The sequence below is a fragment of the Schistocerca nitens genome, unplaced genomic scaffold (genome assembly GCF_023898315.1).
Source record: "Schistocerca nitens isolate TAMUIC-IGC-003100 unplaced genomic scaffold, iqSchNite1.1 HiC_scaffold_466, whole genome shotgun sequence".
NCBI lineage: Eukaryota > Metazoa > Arthropoda > Insecta > Orthoptera > Acrididae > Schistocerca > Schistocerca nitens.
The window spans coordinates 2,265,638-2,289,356 of NW_026045999.1; the positions used below are offsets into that span (position 1 = coordinate 2,265,638).

General features: G+C 45.6%; 1 protein-coding gene across 3 annotated transcripts in view; it reads left to right on the top strand.

Moving 5' to 3' along the window:
* The first annotated feature begins 377 nt into the window (after window positions 1-377).
* The window catches only part of LOC126232230 (uncharacterized), a 205,206-nt gene continuing 181,864 nt past the window's right edge, over window positions 378-23,719 (top strand). For 2 of the 3 annotated variants that reach the window (XM_049942526.1, XM_049942525.1), the window contains exon 1: window positions 378-500. In XM_049942526.1, the coding sequence (XP_049798483.1) occupies window positions 413-500 (88 nt within the window). In that variant the 5' untranslated portion in view covers window positions 378-412. The remainder of the gene's footprint in view (window positions 501-23,719) is intronic. The other variant, XM_049942527.1, reaches the window with a different exon arrangement.

Below are 23,719 nucleotides of genomic sequence, written 5' to 3' on the forward strand. Positions count from 1 at the left end.
AGAAGTATTGCAGTAACTGTGTATTGATGTTATTAAGTGAATTAGCAACTGACACTGTAAGTTCCCTTAATGAAATGTACCATTATTTACTCATAAAGCTGATGTTATTACTATACTTTCTGTGTTGACGAGGCCAATTGAGTGAAAATATACGGAACGACTGATATTTCGTCCTAATTCTATTAAATAAAACAAAGCTGAAAGCGGTTGTTCTCACGGGCGACTGCAGGCAGTGTTGCGGCCTTGAAAGCGCGGGGATTCTCTGCTCACGCCCTCCCCCACGCTCCCCCACTTCCGCCGCTATCGCAAGACGTCGGCGTGCGCGACGCGATGCTCACCTGTCTGCTGAGGGGTTTGTATATCTCTGGCCGCTCTGCCCGCGGCGTCAGTCCCACGCGCTCAGTCCGCTGAGATGCGCTCGCCGAGACGGGTCGGGCACGTGCCCCTAGCGCTGTTCCTGCTTTTGCTGCCACTACAGTTGCTAGCCGCGGAGAAAGACGGTGAGTCGGATTAGAGGCGCACAGCGAAAATATGCCCAGCTGGCGGCGAGCTTCAACTGCGAACCCGAGAGAGTTCATGATCGCCAGTTCATGAACCTCTTTCGTGTTCTACATCTACATGATTACTCTGCAACTCACATTTAAGTGCTCGGCAGAAGGTTCATCGAACCACAATCATACTATCTCTCTACCATTCCACTCCCGAACAGCGCGCGGGAAAAACGAACACCTAAACCTTTCTGTTCGAGCTCTCATTTCTCTTATTTTATTTTGATCATCATTCCTACCTATGTAGGCTGGGCTCAACAAAATATTTTCGCATTCGGAAGAGAAAGTTGGTGACTGAAATTTCGTAAATAGATCTCACCGCGATGAAAAACGTCTTTGCTCTAATGACTTCCATCCCAACTCGCGTATCATATCTGCCACACTCTCTCCCCTATTACGTGATAATACAAAACGAGCTGCCCTTTTTTGCACCCTCTCGATGTCCTCCGTCCATCCCACCTGGTAAGGATCCCACACTGCGCAGCAATATTCTAAAAGAGGACGAACGAGTGTGGTGTAAGCTGTCTCTTTAGTGGACTTGTTGCATCTTCTAAGTGTCCTGCCAATGTAACGCAACCTTTGGCTCGCCTTCCCCACAATATTATCTATGTGGTCTTTCCAACTCAAGTTACTCGTCATTTCAACACCCAGGTACTATGTTAGGTTAGGTCAGGTCAGGTCAGGTCAGGTCAGGTCAGGTCTCCAATCTTCTTAATCTATTTTTGTATTCAGGGTGCCTAACTTTGTGAAGTGCCTCATGAGCTTCATACATCTCTATTAATTTTGTAGTTGTCGGCACACACCAATTGTATTTACCGGCAATGGTTATAAAAACACTACAGACGACAGAACGCTGCAGCGATGCTAGCGCTCCATGTGGTAACATGTCACATTGCAGTGAACAGAAGACAAGCGATTTCTTTGATCAAATCTACAGCGAGGCCCTAGATTTGATCAAATATTGGACGACATTTGACAAAGTTCCTGTTACACCATCAAATATCGTTGACAAAGATTTTTGACAAAGATATTTGACAAAGAAATTTGATAGTGTAATACCGGCCTAAGATTCACTCTCTCTCCGAGCGGCTAGCCGCGAATCACAAACTGGAACTGCTGTTTGCCGTATTTTGCGATAACACAGTTTCATTCATAGAGCGACCGAATTGCAATAACTCGTGCTGAACTCCTGCAGATCGTTAATTTATAACAGTCACGCGACAGAATGTATGAATTTGACTTACTTGCATGTGAACGTGGTCTCAAGTTTAGCGTTTACCCGCATATTACTGTCAGTATAGTCCGATAGAATTAATATGCGGACAGGTTACAAGCTATGTAGGGGGGGAAGAAACATTCAAGATAACAGACACTGAAAGGCTTGTGCATGAAGCAATGGACAGCTGTGTTGTGTCACACTGAAAAGTTTCAATAATAAGACTTTCACAGTGAGGTGAAGATGGATAAAAGCCTAGAACTATCATCCTTAATTTACTATCAGATGTTTCGGACATGGACTCAGATAGCAGATGGTATTACGATGTAGACTTTGAAACAAAGTAAAGTAACAATTTTTCTTGGTTTTAAAGATTCATATTTTAAAAAAGTTTTTGTCACCATATCAATTGCATACACTGCACACAAGAACTACCTACATTTTATTGATTAGGGATATGTAGCCTGTGAAGTATTCAGACTGTAATGTTCAACACATTGCCCAAGGAGAAGTTAAGCTTTTCCCAGCCTGTTGTATTACGTGCGAGAATGCGTTTGGGTAAATTCATCAAAAACTCCAGTATGTCGACAAGTAAGCCCCTGTTATTTTTATGGCACGAATTGGAAAATGCCTTGAAATGGAAAGGAGGGTTACATGTCGAGATATCGGTAGATTTGGACGTTATCAGGGCATTCATTCGAATTATTCACAGAAGATGAGTAATAGTTAGCTTATTCAATGGATTATAAATCCGTTCTCCCACTGTAATGTCGAACGAGTTAGTTTAAATTCATAATGCCTGTTCACACCGAAAAATATGATTACATACTGACAATTTTTATGATCTTTTGCACTAGTATTTGCTACCAGTAATTCTTTTTTACGCATAGTGATTAACATTGAACTGCAGTGAAATACACCCACATATGCGCATACATGCACATTGCAGTTGTCTAACAAATATGCACTACTGGCCATTAAAATTGCTTCACCACGAAGATGAAGTGCTACAGACGCGAAATTTAACCGACAGGGCGAAGATGGTGTGATATGCAAATGATTAGCTTTTCAGAGCATTCACACAAAGTTGGCGCCGGTGGAGACACCTACAACGTGCTGACATGAGGAAAGTTTCCAACCGATTTATCATACACAAACAGCAGTTGACCGGCGTTCCCTGGTGAAACGTTGTTGTGATGCCTCGTGTAAGGAGGAGAAATGCGTACCATCACGTTTCCGACTTTGATAAAGGTCGGATTGTAGCCATCGCGACAGCGCTTTATTGTATCGCGACATTGCTACTCGCGTTGGTCGAGATCCAATGACTGTTAGCAGAATATGGAATCGTTGGGTTCAGGAGCGTAATACGGAACACCGTGCTGGATGCCAACGGCCTCATATCACTAGCAGTCGAGATGACAGGCATCTTATCCGCACGGCTGTAACGGATCGTGCAGCCACGTCTCGATCCCTGAGTCAACAGATGGGGACGTTTGCGAGACAACAACCATCTGGGCGAACAGTTCGACGACGTCTGCAGCAGCACGGACTATTAGCTCGGAGACCGTGGCTGCGGTTACCCTTGACGCTGCATCACAGACAGGAGCGCCTGCGATGGTGTACTCGACGACGAACCTGGGTGCACGAATGGCAAAACGTCATTTTTTGAATCCAGGGTCTGTTTACAGCATCACGATGGTCGCATCCGTGTTTGGCGACATCGCGGTGAACGCACAGTGGAAGCGTGTATTCGTCATCGCCATACTGGCGTATCATCCGGCGTGATGGTATGGGGTGCCATTGGTTACACGTCTCGGTCACCTCTTGTTCGCATTGACGGCACTTTGAACAGTGGTCGTTACATTTCAGATGTGTTACGACCCGTGGCTCTACCCTTCATTCGATCCCTGCGAAACCCTACATTTCAGCAGGATAATGCACGACCGCATGTTGCAGATGCTGTACGGGCGTTTCTGGATACAGTAAATGTTCGACTGCTGCCCTGGCCAGCACATTCTTCAGATCTCTCAGCAACTGAAAACGTCTGGTCAATGGTGGCCGAGCAACTGGCTCGTCAAAATACGCCAGTCACTACTCTTGATGAACTGTGGTATCGTGTTGAAGCTGCATGGGCAGCTGTACCTGTACACGCCATCCGAGCTCTGTTTGACTCAATGCCCAGGCGTATCGAGGCCGTTATTACGGTCGGAGGCGGTTGTTCTGGGTACTAATTTCTCAGGATCTATGCGCCCAAATTGCGTGAAAATGTAATCACATGTCAGTTGTAGTATAATATATTTATCCAATGAATACCAGTTTATCATCTGCATTTCTGTTTGGCCAGCAGTGTATATAATATTGTTCGTTATAGTTCATTGTATTTGTTAGGGGCGGACGTCCCACGCCGCCTGTTGAAGTTCATCGTTGATCCGTTCAGTCAGTTTTCTATTACAGAGGGCAGCTACCTCTATGACCGATCACGCAGAGCTACCGTGGCGGGTATCACTGACCTACCTGGCGGATATTAACAGCCGTTACACGCTGCGCGCACTGCTGTGAGGTCCCGGCGCTCACACGGTCCAGCGACAGAGAGAGAGAGAGAGAGTCGCTTTCTCTCCTCTCGCTGAGTCACACCGTCTCTCAAGGACTCGGCACGGACGCTCCCAGCAGAGAGAAGAGAAAGGCCACCACACACACTGAGTACGCTAGAGCGTTGAGCAGCGGCCACGCACGACGGAGTACAACTGTTGTCCTAAAGCTGACCAAATGCTACTCTTAAACTGGAGGGAAATGCTGCCTGTGCTCTCCCGGACAATGTCAATTCTCCGCAGGCATAAGCGTCCGCAAGGAGAGGCTACAAGGGGCAGTTATTAGAGATGGGTACATCTACATATACATCTACATGACTACTCTGCAATTCACATTTAAGTGCTTGGCAGAGGGTTCATCGAACCACAATCATACTATCTCTCTACCATTCCACTCCCGAACAGTGCGCGGGAAAAACCAACACCTAAACCTTTCTGTTCGAGCTCTGATTTCTCTTATTTTATTTTGATGATCATTCCTACCTATGTAGGTTGGGCTCAACAAAATATTTTCGCATTCGTAAGAGAAAGTTGGTGAGTGAAATTTCGTAAATAGATCTCGCCGCGACGAAAAACGTCTTTGCTTTCATGACTTCCATCCCAACTCGCGTATCATATCTGCCACACTCTCTCCCCTATTACGTGATAATACAAAACGAGCTGCCCTTTTTTGCACTCTTCCGATGCCCTTCGTCAATCCCACCTGGTAAGGATCCCACACCGCGCAGCAGAGGACGAACGAGTGTAGTGTAAGCTGTCTCTTTAGTGGACTTGTTGCATCTTCCAAGTGTCCTGCCAATGAAACGCAACCTTGGCTCGCCTTCCCCACAATATTATCTGTGTGGTCTTTCCAACTGAAGTTGTTCGTAATTTTTACACCCAGGTACTTAGTTGAATTGACAGCCTTGAGAATTGTACTATTTATCGAGTAATCGAATTCCAACGGATTTCGTTTTGGAAATCGTGTGGATCACATCACACTTTTCGTTATTTAACGTCAACTGCCACCTGCCACACCATACAGCAATCTTTTCTAAATCGCTTTGCAACTGATACTGGTCTTCGGATGACCTTACTAGACGGTAAATTACAGCATCATCTGCGAACAACCTAAGGGAACTGCTCAGATTCTCACCCAGGTCATTTATATAGATCAGGAACAGCAGAGGTCCCAGGACGCTTCCCTGGGGAACACCTGATATCACTTCAGTTTTACTCGATGATTTGCCGTCTATTCCTACGACCTGCGACCTTCCTGACAGGAAATCACGAATCCAGTCGCACAACTGAGACGATACCCCATAGGCCCGCAGCTTCATTAGAAGCGAACGAACGGGTGCAAAGGAACGGTTCACCAAGATGAACGAAAGGACCGAGGAACGAATTCCAAGGAACGATCGGTTCATAGTTCACTTCCGTCGCGGAGGTGTACTTATAGTTCCTGGGAACGAGGAACGATCGGTTCATAGTTCACTAGTACACTTGGGCAGTTCTCGTTCCAGCCTCGGTCGCGTGCTCGTCTCAGTCTCGGTCTCCCTCGGCCGCACTCGTCGTTCTTCGCATGACCGCCTGTCTCAGTTCCACTGCCGACTGCTCCTAGTTAGTTCAGTATCTAGTTGTTCGTTTCGTTCACTGCGCTCGCCCATTTTACATGTGTTCCAAACTGTTCTTGCACTTGGGTCTCGCTATTCAGCGTCCACGACCGGTAATCAAAAAGTATTTTATAGTTACGTAAATTACATAAAAATTACTTTGTATGTGATAGGTACGTCTCTTCAGGTAACAAAAGGGCAAATCAGCTCACTTCATTATATCGATGAGGAGCAGATGACGTACTTATAAGAAGGCAAGTGTTTTTGTTATTCATATATTTTTTGCTTTCATCGACTTGATTTAGCAGCTAACTTTCAATAATTTTCTTCATTTTTAGTGTAAGAAAATTCATATAAAACGATTTTCGTGTATCTTTCATATACGAAACATTACATTTAGGAAAGCTGTAATTATTTTTAATTTTGGTTGTTTCCAATTTGCATTACCTGCTAGTTTGGTTTCTGTGAAAAAAAAAAAAAAAAAAAAAAAAAAACGTGGGTTGTGGGCCATTTTGGCTCAGTAGGAAAAGCGGTGCGTCTCCATTTGAAAAGACATAGATTGCCGTAAAATCGTATTTACTCATTATCTCAAACATTTGTTCAGAAGGGGATTTCAAACCAAAAACTTGATTACTGCGAACTTAACTATTATTATTATTATTGCTGCATTAACTTTAATAATGCAACATAAAAACCCCATTTTTAATAAGCGTGTGACGCAAGTATGATGAGAAAACCAGATTTTATTTTATGCTTCCATAAAGTCTCAACTTTGCCTACGAACTCAGAGACAACGTGAAGTATATATAGGGTGTAAACGATTATTGATTACAACGTAGCATAGCTATGTAGTGGAAGTCGAAACGAAGAATTTTATACAAGACACTTGTGGTCTATTACGTTGGCAAACAGCCACCAACAGGTTTACAAGACTACATGAGCTATAACCCATACGCGTCGCGTGAGATTTTCATGTTCTCTTCTCCAGCTCTCTACACATCGTCATCGAGTGTTTCGCAGTTGTTGCTTTCATTAGCTTGTTATTTCTTCACTGCCTGATTATTACGTGTTTGTCTGTCTGTTGTATCTGCTCGTAACGGGCAACACATAGTCCGTAATTGGCGAGCAGTCTGTACTCGGGGCCGGTTTTCCGTGCGCCACCCTATATGATTTCCCTGCGATCAGCCACACAAGGCTACGGTTGGCTAAACGAGAGGTTCTGCAGAATCACAGAAATTACTTCTGAAAGTGTGTAAGAATTCTGCAATGAATAAAAACTCTATACTCCAGGGGGGAGGCAAGTGCCCCCTCTTGGTGCCCTGCATCCTTCAGTCACCTACACTACTAGTTTTCAGTTTTTCGTAAGAACCGTATACCAAGCGCAAATGAACGGTGAAAGAGTAAAAATGAACGATTCCCAAAAAAGAACGATTAGCAGTGAACTAGTTCCCAGGGATGAACGAGTTTGCCCATCTCTAGCAGTTACCCCCTGCTGGAATCTGGTCACAGCTTTTTATTCACAACAGAACTCTCGCGTTTTACTAGCAGTGATTGTTTGAGAATGTAGTAGAGTGCAGGTTTACCGGATGCGAGTGTGGCGGGCAATACTACGGCTTCAGCAGCGACTGTTTTCCTGTACGAGGTGCATTCAAGTTCTAAGGCCTCCGATTTTTTTTCTGATTAACTACTCACCCGAAATAGATGAAACTGGCGTTACTTCTCGACGTAATCGCCCTGCACACGTACACATTTTTCACAACGCTGACACCATAATTCCATGGCAGAGGCGAAGGCTTCTTTAGGAGTCTGTTTTGACCACTGGAAAATCGCTGAGGCAATAGCAGCACGGCTGGTGAATGTGCGGCCACGGAGAGTGTCTTTCATTGTTGGAAAAAGCCAAAAGTCACTAGGAGCCAGGTCAGGTGAGTAGGGAGCACGAGGAATCACTTCAAAGTTGTTATCACGAAGAAACTGTTGCGTAACGCTAGCTGGATGTGCGGGTGCGTTGTCTCGGTGAAACAGCACACGCGCAGCCCTTCCCGGACGTTTTTGTTGCAGTGCAGGAAGGAATTTGTTCTTCAAAACATTTTCGTAGGATGCACCTGTTACCGTAGTGCCCTTTGGAACGCAATGGGTAAGGATTACGCCCTCGCTGTCCCAGAACATGGACACCGTCGTTTTTTTCAGCACTGGCGGTTACCCGAAATTTTTTTGGTGGCGGTGAATCTGTGTGCTTCCGTTGAGCTGACTGGCGCTTTGTTTCTGGATTGAAAAATGGCATCCACGTCTCATCCGTTGTCACAACCGACGAAAAGAAAGTCCCATTCGTGCTGTCGTTGCCCGTCAACATTCCTTGGCAACATGCCACACGGGAGCCATGTGGTCGTCCGTCAGCATTCGTGGCACCCACCTGGATGACACTTTTCGCATTTTCAGGTCGTCGTGCAGGATTGTGTGCACAGAACCCACAGAAATGCCAACTCTGGAGGCGATCTGTTCGACAGTCATTCGGCGATCCCCCAAAACAATTCTCTCCACTTTCTCGATCGTGTCGTCAGACCGGCTCGTGCGAGCCCGAGGTTGTTTCGGTTTGTTGTCACACTATGTTCTGCCTTCATTAAATTGTCGCACCCACGAACGCACTTTCGACACATCCGTAACTCCATCACCACGTGTCTCCTTCAACTGTCGATGAATTTCAATTGGTTTCACACCACGCAAATTCAGAAAACGAATGATTGCACGCTGTTCGAGTAAGGAAAACGTCGCCATTTTAAGTATTTAAAACAGTTCTCATTCTCGCCGCTGGCGGTAAAATTCTATCTACCGTACGGTGCTGCCATCTCTGGGACGTATTGACAATGAACGCGGCCTCATTTTAAAACAATGCGCATGTTTCTATCTCTTTCCATTCCGGAGAAAAAAAATCGGAGGCCTTAGAACTTGAATGCACCTCGTATGTCACACTGTGCACTGGAAGCAACGCTGTGACAGAAGCCGTGGCACACCTCCTAACATCGTGCCGGACATCGTTTTCCCCAGCGCAGGGCAGCGATTCGGGGTGGCTTAGCCTCAACAAGTCGCTACGAGTCTCCTCTACAAATCCTGAGGCATGCTGCTGCGTCTTACAACCGTCCATAATTGCGAAAGTATTGCTGGCGCAGGACATCCTGCAAGAAATGACTCTCGATCGTATCCCGCAAAACTTCGGTAGGATAAATGTCGTGCTGGCCGCTGTGGCCGAGCGGTTCTAGGCGCTTCAGTGTGGAACCGCGCTGCTGCGACGGTCGCAGGTTCGAATCCTGCCCCGGGCATGGATGTGTGTGATATCCTTACGTTAGTTACCTTTAAGTAGTTCTAGCTTCTAGGGCACTGATGACCTCACAAGGGAACCTCCCCATCGCACCCTCCTCAGATTTAGTTATAAGTTGGCACAGTGGATAGGCCTTGAAAAACTGAACACAGATCAATCGAGGAAACAGGGAGAAGTTGTGTGGAACTATGAAAAAATAAGCAAAATATACAAACTGAGTAGTCCATGCGAACATAGGCAACATCAAGGTTGATGTAAACTCAGGAGCGCCGTGGTCCCGTGGTTAGCGTGAGCAACTGCGGAACGAGAGGTCCTTATTTCAAGTCTTCCTTCGAACGTAAAATTTTATTTTTTATTTTCAGACAATTATCAAAGTTCAGGCACTCACAAGTAATCAACTTTGATCTCCAAAATTCCAGGACCTGTTCAGATTTGCTTGGACTTATGCAGGATTTGACGGTCTACACCCGGAAAAATTTGAAAACGTTAAAAACATATGTTTTGACAGAGCACAGGGAAAAGTGTGCGACTGTGAAACTGTTGGATTCATTTGTTGCAGTTTATGTGACAAACTCTTATGTTTTCATCACTTTTTTGGGAGTAATTCTCACATCCACAAGAACACCTAAATCTGGCAATGTAGAAGAATCTTTTTACCCATTCGCCAAGTGTACAAGTTAGGTGGGTCGACATCATATTCCTGTCATGCGACGCACATGCCGTCACCAGTGGCGTATAGAATATATCAGACGTGCTTTCCTGTGGAGGAATCGGTTGACCTATGACCTTGCGATCAAATGTTTTCGGTTCCCATTGCAGAGGCACGTCCTTTCGTCCACTAATAGCACGGTTTTGCGGTGCGGTCGCAAAACACACACACTAAACTTATTACAGTGAACAGAGACGTCAATGAACGAACGGACAGATCATAACTTTGCGAAAATAAAGAAAAACTTTTCACTTGAGGGGAGACTTGAACCAAGGACCTCTCCTTCCGCAGCTCCTCGCGCTAACCACGGGAGCTCAGGCTATCCTTGATGTTGCCTATCTTCGCATGGACTATTCAGTTTGTATATTTGGCTTATTTTTTCATAATTCCACAAAACTTCTTCCTGTTTTCTCGATTGATCTGTGTTTTCAAGGCCTATCCACTGTGCCAAGTTATAACTAAATCTGAGGGGGATGCGATGGGGAGGTTCCCTTGTCAGACGTTAACTCCCACAGTGCTCAGAGCCGTTTGAACCATTTGGAAGCAATGTGTGGCCGCATTACATAGGAGTGTCCGGACAGTTTTGATGAGAATTTGTACATCGTACGACGCCTCTGCCAACATCGTGAGATAAATTTGTAACCGTTTTACGAAGTGGGCCCGACCATCACAGACAGGGGAAACCGCGTTAAAGTAACTCCTTACGTGCGCATGCGATGGAGGAAATGACAGCGGCATTACAATCTGCTTTAGACGTCCGATCCCTAGGATAGAATGTGATGGTACTTTTATTCACACGAGACATTGTATTTCGTTTGTAACTTCCCCACTATGTGTTTCTGTGTGACATTTAGCCCGACTTCATCTCCCGCTCTATAAAAAAATCTACGTGTTACCGAAAGTATGCACCCTGTTGTGGATTGGCAAGAGAGGCAAACCGGTATTTTAGAGGAAGCCGAAAGGCACGCGTTTTAGCTCACGCAGGCTGGCGTGAGGTCTGGAACAGGTCAAGTAAATTAGACTAGCAAAAAAGGACGTAGCTGGTGGAATACTTAACTTTAATCCATAAATAGTGAACATCGCGCTTGATGGTGCATTATTCATAATCTCAATAGTAACTGGTAATGGCGCCTTGCTAGGTCGTAGCAAATGACGTAGCTGAAGGCTATGCTAACTATCGTCTCGGCAAATGAGAGCGCATTTTGTCAGTGAACCATAGCTAGCAAAGTCGGCTGTACAACTGGGGCGAGTGCTAGGAAGTCTCTCTAGACCTGCCGTGTGGCGGCGCTCGGTCTGTAATCACTGATAGTGGCGACACGCGGGTCCGACGTATACTAACGGACCGCGGCCGATTTAAAGGCTACCACCTAGCAAGTGTGGTGTCTGGCGGTGACACCACACACCCACAATCTGTGGTCCAACTTAAACATGTACGCTAATCTTTGACTAAGCAGAACCTAATCTGAGCTGAACTGTAACTGGTCTGAATACAACTTCTCTTTACTCGTATATTAAATGCGCAACTGAAGTAAAACAATTACGTGTCCCCAATCAAAATTTCGACTTACCTCGCATCTTGACAACGTTGTTGCAGATTTCTCGAAAGCTCGACAACAAACACCAAGCAGAGAGCGGCTAAGCTAGACCTATTTCTAAATAAATATTCAAACTGTTGCGTACTATACGGTGCAGTGTGGCAATGCTTAATGATAAACCTCCTTTAAACAGTGGTATGGGGAGAGTAACTATTATTGTGAAACGATATTCCAAGACAACTACGGGGTTTTCAAGAAGTATCTGTGCAGTGCCGTAGGATTGTTAGCTGCGCGTGCTGTATGATTAGACGAATTGAATTGTGTATTCAACAACAGGGTGGACACTTTCAACATTTAATGTGAAAATTTGTAAGTAAAAATGATAATTCAATAAATTAATAACTTGAAACTTGCTGGCAGATTAAAACTGTGTGCCCGTCCGAGACTCGAACTCGGGACCTTTGCCTGTCGCAGGCAAGTGCTCTACCAACTGAGCTACCGAAGCACGACTCACGCCCGGTACTCACAGCTTTACTTCTGCCAGTATCTCGTCTCCTACCTTCCAAACTTTACAGAAGCTCTCCTGCGAAACTTGCAGAACTAGCACTCCTGAAAGAAAGGATATTGCGGAGACATGGCTTAGCCACAGCCTGGGGGATGTTTCCAGAATGAGATTTTCACTCTGCAGCGGAGTGTGCGCTGATATGAAACTTCCTGGCAGATTAAAACTGTGTGCCCGACCGAGACTCGAACTCGGGACCTTTGCCTTTCGCGGGCAAGTGCTCTACCATCTGAGTGAGCTACCGAAGCACGACTCACGCCCGGTACTCACAGCTTTACTTCTGCCAGTATCTCGTCTCCTACCTTCCAAACTTTACAGAAGCTCTCCTGCGAAACTTGCAGAACTAGCACTCCTGAAAGAAAGGATATTGCGGAGACATGGCTTAGCCACAGCCTGGGGGATGTTTCCAGAATGAGATTTTCACTCTGCAGCGGAGTGTGCGCTGATATGAAACTTCCTGGCAGATTAAAACTGTGTGCCCGACCGAGACTCGAACTCGGGACCTTTGCCTATCTGCAAGTTTCGCAGGAGAGCTTCTGTAAAGTTTGGAAGGTAGGAGGCGAGGTACTGGCAGAAGTAAAGCTGTGAGTACCGGGCGTGAGTCGTGCTTCGGTAGCTCAGCTGGTAGAGCACTTGCCCGAAAGGCAAAGGTCACGAGTTCGAGTCTCGGTCGGGCACACAGTTTTTAATCTGCCAGGAAGTTTCATATCAGCGCACACTCCGCTGCAGAGTGAAAATCTCATTCTGGAATTAATAACTTGTATTTCACTGAGTTTCATTTCGGTATATTCACTGCGGCATACGGCACTGCGGAAAGACTTTTTGAACTCCCCATATTTTGGAATGAAGTATGTATTCAAAAAGACAGAGTAAAACTTCGCCTCATCTTCACACACAACATTGATCTGAACAATACTATGCTTGGTTTAAAAAGGGTACAACGTTAACAGAGAATTTCTATAAAGTCAAACAGCTGAATCAGTTAATATATTAATGCGTGACTCAGGGAAGTGTGGTGGTCCTTCTCTCAGCTATGAGAAAAATTAACTAGCTGACAATAATGATTCCGACAAACTAGCTGCACTGTACTGCTGTGTTACCTCGAACTTGTTCTCTTAAAACAATATTTTCAAAATTTATATTTCTTTCGCCATTTAATATACAGGGTGGTCCATTGATAGTGACCGGGCCAAATATCTCACGAAATAAGCGTCAAACGAAAAAACTACAAAGAACGAAACTCGTCTAGCTTGAAGGGGGAAACCAGATGGCGCTATGGTTGGTCCGCTAGATGGCGCTGCCATGGGTCAAACGGATATAAACTGCGTTTTTTTTTTTTTGAATAGGAACCCCCATTTTTATTACATGTTCGTGTAGTACGTAAAGAATTACGAATGTTTTAGTTGGACCACTTTTTTCGCTTTGTCATAGATGGCGCTGTAATGGTCACAAACGTATAAGTACATGGTACCACGTAACATTCCGCCAGTGCGGACGGTATTTGCTTCTTGATACATTGCCCGTGTTAAAATGGACCGTTTACCAACTGCGGAAAAGGTCGATATCGTGTTGATGTATGGCTATTGTGATCAAAATGAACAACAGGCGTGTGCTATGTATGCTGCTCGGTATCCTGGACGACATCATCCAAGTGTCCGGACCGTTCGCCGGATAGTTACGTTATTTAAGGAAACAGGAAGTGTTCAGCCACGTGTGAAACGTCAACCACGCGCTGCAACAAATGATGATGCCCAAGTAGATGTTTTAGCTGCTCTCGCGGCTAATCCGCACATCAGTAGCTGACAAATTGCGCGAGTATCGACAATCACAGAAACGTCGGTATTGATAATGCTACATCAACATCGATTGCACCCGTACCATATTTCTATGCACCAGGAATTGCATGGTGACGAGTTTGAAGGTCGTGTACAGTTCTGCCACTGGGCACAACAGAAATTACGGGATGATGACAGATTTTTTGCACGCGTTCTATTTAGCGACGAAGCGTCATTCACCAACAGCGGTAACATAAACCGGCATAATATGCATTATTGGGCAACGGAAAATCCACGATGGCTGCGACAAGTGGAACATCAGCGACCTTGGCGGGTTAATGTATGGTGCGGCATTATGGGAGGAAGCATAATTGGCCCCCATTTTATGGATGGCAATATAAATGGTGCTATGTATGCTGATTTCCTACGTAATGTTCTACCGATGTTAGTACAAGATGTTTCACTGCATGACAGAATGGCGATGTACTTCCAACATGATGGATGTCCGGCACATAGCTCGTGTGCGGTTGAAGCGGTATTGAATAGCATATTTCATGACAGGTGGATTGGTCGTCGAAGCACCATACCGTGGCCCGCACGTTCACCGGATCTGACGTCCCCGGATTTCTTTCTGTGGGGAAAGTTGAAGGATATTTGCTGTCGGGATCCACCGACAACGCCTGACAACATGCGTCAGCGCATTGTCAATCCATGTGCGAACATTACGGAAGGCGAACTAGTCGCTGTTGAGAGGAATGTCGTTACACGTATTGCCAAATGCAAATTGACGGACATCATTTTGAGCATTTATTGAATTAATGTGGTATTTACAAGGTAGTTACGCTGTATGGCTCTGAGCACTATGGGACTCAACTGCTGAGGTCATTAGTCCCCTAGAACTTAGAACTAGTTAAACCTAACTAACCTAAGGACATCACAAACATCCATGCCCGAGGCAGGATTCGAACCTGCGACCGTAGCGGTCTTGCGGTTCCAGACTGCAGCGCCTTTAACCGCACGGCCACTTCGGCCGGCTACGCTGTAACAGCATGCGTTGTCAGAAATGATAAGTTCACAAAGGTATATGTATCACATTGGAACAACCGAAATAAAATGTACAAACGTACCTACGTTCTGTATTTTAATTTAAAAAACCTACCTGTTACCAACTGTTGGTCTAAAATTGTGAGCCATTTGTTTGTGACTATTACAGCACCATCTATCACAAAGCGAAAAAAGTGGTCCAAGTAAAACATGCATATTTCTTTACGTACTACACGAATATGTAATAAAAAACGGGGGTTCCTATTTTAAAAAACGCAGTTGATATCCGTTTGACCTATGGCAGCGCCATCTAGCGGGCCAACCATAGCGCCATCTGGCTTCCCCCTTCAAGCTAGACGAGCTTCGTTCTTCGTAGTTTTTTCGTTTGTCGCTTATTTCGTGAGATATTTGGCCCAATCACTATCAGTGGACCACCCTGTATACATAATATTCACCCTTTCTGTCCTTTACAATAAGTCTTTCTTCATCTAACAGATGCCATCACAAGTCAAAACAGCACTACAGAATACGTCCGCCACCTAGCGGCACACTTCAGCTAAGAATGTATCAGACTGCGGAGAGTCTAAGATTGTGGCACAACAAGAGCAAAGATTGTTTAACAGTAACGTGACTCTCTCTCTCTCTCTCTCTCTCTCTCTCACACACACACACACTCTCTCCCCCCCCCCCCCCTCTCTCTCTCTCTGACGTGCACATTGTTAACAGATATCAAAATGACGTGACCGCCTTACACAGGCCACTGTGCATTGGACTCCAAAGTGCGTTGGTTCCAAAACTGTTACGAAGCGGTCAGGCGTAAATGAGAAAAAAATATAAAATCTCAATTTACTTGATACTTAAAGCAGTAGATGGATCTGTATTAAAGCAAAGTGAACGCATATCATTTAACATTTATTACTAACTGGAAATATATCTTTTTTTTAATTTTCTCGAGTAAGGATGTAAAATAAACCTAGAATACAATTTTCATATTTTTGCATCACATTACCAGTTACTTACCCTTTTTTTCTGCAGTACGTTTATATTTCTGAAGTCCATGTCTTTTCGAGGACAAAAGCAGCATGACTCCTCTACATCCTTGTTCTGCATAAAGTCGAATAAAAATAGGGCAGGGCTCAACTGGGATTCCGTACAAACTTGAGTGTTGATCCACTCTGGAACTCTAGGCTCTCGACCATTTTTGCCTGTTACAGGCAAGATATCGCTCCCAAGGATTCCAGAACGTTCGAGAACTTTTTAATTTCATGAAACTTCCTGGCAGATTAAAACTGTGTGCCCGACCGAGACTCGAACTCGGGACCTTTGCCTTTCGCGGGCAAGTGCTCTACCATCTGAGCTACCGAAGCACGACTCATGCCCGGTCCCACAGCCTTACTTCTGCCAGTATCTCGTCTCCTACCTTCCAAACTTTACAGAAGCTCTCCTGCGAACCTTGCAGAACTAGCACTCCTGAAAGAAAGGATATTGCGGAGACATGACTTAGCCACAGCCTGGGGGATGTTTCCAGAATGAGATTTTCACTCTGCAGCGGAGTGTGCGCTGATATGAAACTTCCTGGCAGATTAAAACTGTGTGCCCGACCGAGACTCGAACTCGGGACCTTTGCCTTTCGCGGGCAAGTGCTCTACCGTCTGAGCTACCGAAGCACGACCCAAAATTTCTTTTAATTTCATGTTTGAACTCGGATAACAAATGACAAAAGAAAGTTTTTCCTTGTGATATAATTACAAATTAACAGTTTTGCGAGTTTTTTCCCATTACTTTTACTCAGAAACATTCCTTCCTGCAAACGTTCATGGTCCTATGTCAAGGTTTTAATGAGGGAGTTTCCCAATATCAAATTATTTGACATAATGGCTGTATCTTTTGACTGCATCGACTTACGAGTCACTTTGGCCCATTATGTTCGAGTATAATGACTTTTCTGGAGACTAGAAATCTACTCTGTAGGAATCAGCATGGATTCAGAAAAAGACGATCGTGTGAAACCCAGCTCGCGCTATTCGTCCAAGAGACCCAGAGGACCATAGACACGGATTCCCAGGTAGATGCCGTGTTTCTTGACTTCCGCAACGCGTTCGATACAGTTCCCCACAGTCGTTTAATGAACAAAGTAAGAGCATATGGACTATCAGACCAATTCTGTGATTGGGTTGAAGAGTTCCTAGATAACAGAACGCAGCATGTCATTCTGAATGGAGAGAAGTTTTCCGAAGTAAGAGTGATTTCAGGTGTGCCGCAGGGGAGTGTCGTAGGACCGTTGCTATTCACAATATACATAAATGACCTTGTGGATGACATCGGAAGTTCACTGAGGCTTTTTGCGGATGATGCTGTGGTGTATCGAGAGGTTGTAACAATGGAAAATTGTACTGAAATGCGGGAGTATCTGCAACGAATTGACGCATGGTGCAGTGAATGGCAATTGAATCTCAATGTAGACAAGTGTAATGTGCTGCGAATACATAGAAAGAAAGATCCCTTATCATTTAGCTACGATATAGCAGGTCAGCAACTGGAAGCAGTTAATTCCATAAATTATCTGGGAGTACGCATTAGGAGTGATTTAAAATGGAATGATCATATAAAGTTGATCGTCGGTAAAGCAAATGCCAGACTGGGATTCATTGGAAGAATCCTAAGGAAATGCAATCCGAAAACAAAGGAAGTAGGTTACAGTACGCTTGTTCGCCCACTGCTTGAATACTGCTCAGCAGTGTGGGATCCGCACCAGATAGGGTTGATAGAAGAGATAGAGAAGATCCAACGGAGAGCAGCGCGCTTCGTTACAGGATCATTTAGTAATCGCGAAAGCGTTACGGAGATGATAGATAAACTCCAGTGGAAGACTCTGCAGGAGAGACGCTCATTGGCTCGGTACGGGCTTTTGTTGAAGTTTCGAGAACATACCTTCACCGAGGAGTCGAGCAGTATATTGCTCCCTCCTACGTACAGGGCTATTACAAATGATTGAAGCGATTTCATAAATTCACTGTAGCTCCTTTCATTGACATATGGTCACGACACACTACAAATACGTAGAAAAACTCATAAACTTTTGTTCGGCTGAAGCCGCACTTCAGGTTTCTGCCGCCAGAGCACTCGAGAGCGCAGTGAGACAAAATGGTGACAGGAGCCGAGAAAGCGTATGTCGTGCTTGAAATGCACTCACATCAGTCAGTCATAACAGTGCAACGACACTTCAGGACGAAGTTCAACAAAGATCCACCAACTGCTAACTCCATTCGGCGATGGTATACGCAGTTTAAAGCTTCTGGATGCCTCTGTAAGGGGAAATCAACGGGTCGGCCTGCAGTGTGCGAAGAAACGGTTGAACGCGTGCGGGCAAGTTTCACGCGTAGCCCGCGGAAGTCGACGAATAAAGCAAGCAGGTAGCTAAACGTACCACAGCCGACGGTTTGGAAAATCTTACGGAAAAGGCTAAAGCAGAAGCCTTACCGTTTACAATTGCTACAAGCCCTGACACCCGATGACAAAGTCAAACTCTTTGAATTTTCGGCGCGGTTGCAACAGCTCATGGAAGAGGATGCGTTCAGTGCGAAACTTGTTTCAGTGATGAAGCAACATTTTTTCTTAATGGTGAAGTGAACAGACACAATGTGCGAATCTGGGCGGTAGAGAATCCTCACGCATTCGTGCAGCAAATTCGCAATTCACCAAAAGTAAACGTGTTTTGTGCAATCTCACGGTTTAAAGTTTACGGCCCCTTTTTCTTCTGCGAAAAAACGTTACAGGACACGTGTATCTGGACATGCTGGAAAATTGGCTCATGCCACAACTGGAGACCGACAGCACCGACTTCAACGGGATGGTGCTCCACCGCACTTCCATCGTGATGTTCGGCATTTCTTAAACAGGAGATTGGAAAACCGATGGATCGGTCGTGGTGGAGATCATGATCAGCAATTCGTGTCATGGCCTCCACGCTCTCCCGACTTAACCCCATGCGATTTCTTTCTGTGGGGTTATGTGAAAGATTCAGTGTTTAAACCTCCTCTACCAAGAAACGTGCCAGAAATGCGAGCTCGCATCAACGATGCTTTCGAACTCATTGATGGGGACATGCTGCGCCGAATGTGGGAGGAACTCGATTATCGGGTTGATGTCTGCCGAATCACTAAAGGGGCACATATCGAACATTTGTGAATGCCTAAAAAAACTTTTTGAGTTTTTGTATGTGTGTGCAAAGCATTGTGAAAATATCTCAAATAATAGTGTTATTGTAGAGCTGTGAAATCGCTTCAATCATTTGTAATAACCCTGTATATCTCGCGAAGAGATCGTGATGATAAAATCAGAGAGATTAGAGCCCACTCAGAGGCATACCGACAATCCTTGTTTCCAGGTACAATACGAGACTGGAATAGAAGGGAGAACCGATAGAGGTACTCAAGGTACCCTCCGCCACACACCGTCAGGTGGCTTGCGGTGTATAGATGTAGATGTCGATGTACCAAGGATCTATAGCCTGTAATACGTGATATAAATATCAACTTGATACATCTACCTCTTCCTAATAAGAAAGGGAATAACAGATGTATGCACATAGACAGCTTGTGACATTTCTTTTTTGCATGTGACATTATAAAAAACTAGCCACTTTCGAAATTTTTTCCTTTGGTTCTACTGTGATACCTTGCTTCTTGGCAAATTTCATTATTCTAGGTGCAAGAAACGCCCAGTCGTATTAAATCTACAGAAATGACTCAGTTTTGCTGGTGAGTCCGTAAATGGTGGTATGTGAGGCGTATAATATATCCGGGCACGCTTTTCCACCCGAATCTTGCAATAATGAAGCCAGTCCGTCCTTGAACTGACTTCGTGAGCCGCCGAGAGGGAATTCTTCCTACCTGTTATGTGGAGATGCTCTCGTAGTTTTATGTCCTCTTGCGGTGCCGTAGCAGCGTCGCCTGATTCTGAAAGTGCAATACCAGTATCTACGCTCTACGTAATGAAGTGGCAAGAAGCTTCTTGTGCATATAACTTTTACACGGGTAGCCACTATGGTGCGTTTATGTAAGAAATATCGTAAAATGAACTTGTTCACACTCATTATACGGTACTAGAGCACGGTCTACCGCAGGACTAGATCGAAAGATACCCTGGCGCCGACTGCCGAATATGACGCACAGTCTGTAATTTGAGCATACGATTGGTATAGTTCGTATAAGACCGTACATCCTCGGTTATGCCAAAGTTATTCATTTATTCTTTAACATCAACGTTTCCTGACACTGTAAAATTACTGAAAAATAGTGTTTATGACCCGTAGACTCCTCCTAATGTGTTCAGTGGCAAAAGGCTACTTTTGTTAACAAATATTTATTACTGACAATTACTTGATGCGCGCCAGAGCAAACGTCCGGTCCCTACATAACTCTTTGCTGACGTTAGCAGCGACTTCTGCCACATCACCTCATGCCCCTGGTTCTAAAGAGCGCCAGATGGCCAATCTCCTCTGCTCGCCAGCGTGGGAACGTACACTACGTGATCAGAAGTATCCGGACAGCTCCAAAAACATACGTTTTTCACATTAGGTGCATTGTGCTGCCACCTACTGCCAGGTACTACCTGTCAGCGACCTCAGTAGTCGTTAGACATTGTGAGAGAGCAGAATGGGGCGCTCCGAGGAACTCACAGACTTCGAACGTGGTCAGGTGATTGGGTGTCACTTGGGTCATACGTCTGTACGCGAGATTTCCACACTCCTAAAGATCCATAGGTCCACTGTTTCCGATGTGATAGTGAAGTGGAAACGTGAAGGAACACGTACAGCACAATAGCGTACAGGCCGACCTCGTCTGTTGACTGGCAGAGACCGCCGACAGTTGAAGAGTATCGTAATGTGTAATAGGCAGACATCTATCCAAACCATCACACGTTGTTGTTGTTGTCTTCAGTCCTGAGACTGGTTTGATGCAGCTCTCCATGCTACTCTATCCTGTGCAAGCTGCTTCATCTCCCAGTACCTACTGCAACCTACATCCTTCTGATTCTGCTTACTGTATTCATCTCTTGGTCTCCCTCTACGATTTTTACCCTCCACGCTGCCCTCCAATACTAAATTTGTGATCCCTCGATGTCTCAGAACATGTCCTACCAACCGGTCCCTTCTTCTAGTCAAGTTGTGCCACAAACTCCTCTTCTCTCCAATCCTATTCAATACCTCCTCATTAGTTATATGATCTACCCATCTAATCTTCAGCATTCTTCTCTAGCACCACATTTCGAAAGCTTGTATTCTCTTCTTGTCCAAACTATTTATCGTCCATGTTTCACTTCCATACATGGCTACACTCCATACGAATACTTTCAGAAACGACTTCCTGACGCTTTGCTCGGTGTTAACAAATTTCTCTTCTTCAGAAACGCTTTCCTTGCCATTGCGAGTCTACATTTTATATCCTCTACTTCGACCGTCATCAGTTATTTTGCTCCCCAAATAGCAAAACTCCTTTAGTACGCCACTTGACGGGCTCGGGCGCGGCGGCCTGCAGTCCCGGGTTCGGCGCCCGCCTGTCGCCCGCCTCCGCCGCCCCCGGGCTGCGCGGCAGGTTCTGCCGGGGAGGCGGGGCCGCATTCCTGAGCGCTCTCAATTTTACTGCCGTCCTCCAGAGCGATCTGCATGCTCGGCATTCCAGCTGCCCTGCCGAGGCTTCTTTCCTTCTTTTCAGTTTCGGTCCCCGCACGTGGCTCGCATTTCGTGTTCCAATTAAACCTGGTTTCACACCGGAGCGAACACGACCGTCAGCGACAGACAAGTCTCTGCGGTGTAAACGATACGCGAGCGCGAGCGAACTCCATTCACTACTGCTCGGTTCGCATTCGACAGTGTTCGCTCGTTGGTTTTCAGTCTTTTAATGAACCATGGTAGCAAGCTCACGTCCTCTGAACATCGTCGCAAAAAACCACACCGCTACGTTCTCTAGTTTTGTTGTTGTTCTTCACATTGAATAGCCAGATTTACGTATTACACTACTAAATGTCAGTAACAATAAAAGTGGACGTGATAACTGACGAAAGCTTTCTGTAGCTTTTCTTTTGACCAAAAAATCGTCTGCGCCGTATTCATTTATCTTACTAAACTTTTCTTTCTCTACTTTTTCTCAAGACAGATGCATATTTTCTCTTGACTACTATTGATACTCATAAATACACTATGTGATCAAAAGTAACCGGACACCTGGCTGAAAATGACTTAAAAGTTCGTGGCGCCCTCCATCGGTAATGCTGCAATTCAGTGTGGTGTTGGCCCACCCTTAGCCTTGATGACAGCTTCCACTCTCGCAGGCATACCTTCAGTCAGGTGCTGGAAGGTTTCTTGGGGAATGGCAGCCCATTCTTCACGGAGTGCTGCACTGAGGCGAGGTATCGATAACGGTTGGTGAGCCCTGGCACGAAGTCAACGTTCCAAAACATCCCAAAGATGTTCTATAGGATTCGGGTCAGGACTCCGTGCAGGCCGGTCCATTACAGGGGTAGTATTGCCGTGTAACCACTCCGCCACAGGCCGTGCATTACGAACAGATGCTCGATCGTGTTGGAGATGCAATCGCCATCCCCGAATTGCTCTAGAACAGTGGCAAGCAAGAAGGTGCCTAAAACATCAATGTAGGGCTGTGCTGTGATATTCCACCGCAAGATAAGAAGGGGTGCAAGCCCGCTCCGTGAAAAACACGACCACACCATAACACCACCGCCTCCGAATTTTTCTGCTGGCACTACACACGATGGCAGATGAGGTTCACCGGGCATTCGCCTTACCCACACCCTGCCATCGGATCGCCACGTTCTGTACCGTGATTCGTCACTCCACTCAACGTTTTTCCACTGTTCAATCGTCCAACGCTTACGCCCCTTAGACCAAGCGAGGCGTCCTTTGGAATTTACCGGCGGGATGTGTGGCTTATGAGCAGCTGCTCGAACATGAAATCCAAGTTTTCTCATCTCCCGCCTAACTGTCATAGCACTTGCAGTCGTTCCTGGTGCAGTTTGGAATTCCTGTCTGACGGCCTGGATAGCTGTCTGCCTATTACACAATACGACGCTTCTCAACTGTCGGCGGTCTCTGTCAGTCAACAGACGAGGTCGGCCTGTACGCTTTTGTGCTGTACGTGTCCCTTCACGTTTCCACTTCACTGTCACATCGCAAACAGTGGACCTAGGGATGTTTAGCAGTGTGGAAATCCGGCGTACAGACGTATGACACAAGTGAAACCCAATCACCTGACCACATTCGAAGTCCGTGAGTTTTCACGATGTCTACTGACTACTGGGGCCGCTCGTAAGGAGTTCGTGTCAGTAGGTGGCAGCACAATGCACCTAATATGAAAGACGTATATTTTTGGCGGTGTCCGCATACTTTTCATCACATAGTGTGTGAACAGTCTCGTGAAATAAACCTTTAAATTTCATGAAATGTAAAATAATCCTCCAAACGTCCTCAATTGGGGAGAGATCCGGCGACCTATCTGACCGAGGTACGGTTTTGGAAGCACGAAGACAAGCAGTAGGAACTCTCGCCATGTGGGGGCGGCCGTTATCTTGCTGAAATTTAAGCCCAGGATGGCTCGTCTTCAAGGGAAGCAAAATATCGTCGAAATCCTCCTGTGCCGTGACGGTGCCGCGGATGACAACGAAAGGCGTCCTGTGACTAACTAACTAACTAACTAACTAACTAACTAACTGCTATGAAATCAAATGGCAGGTCAGAGCACCACTGCAGGCCGTCGGGCGTCTCCAGACACGTCTTCACTGGTCAAGTATTCAAAAACAGTCTTAATCGCATTTATTAT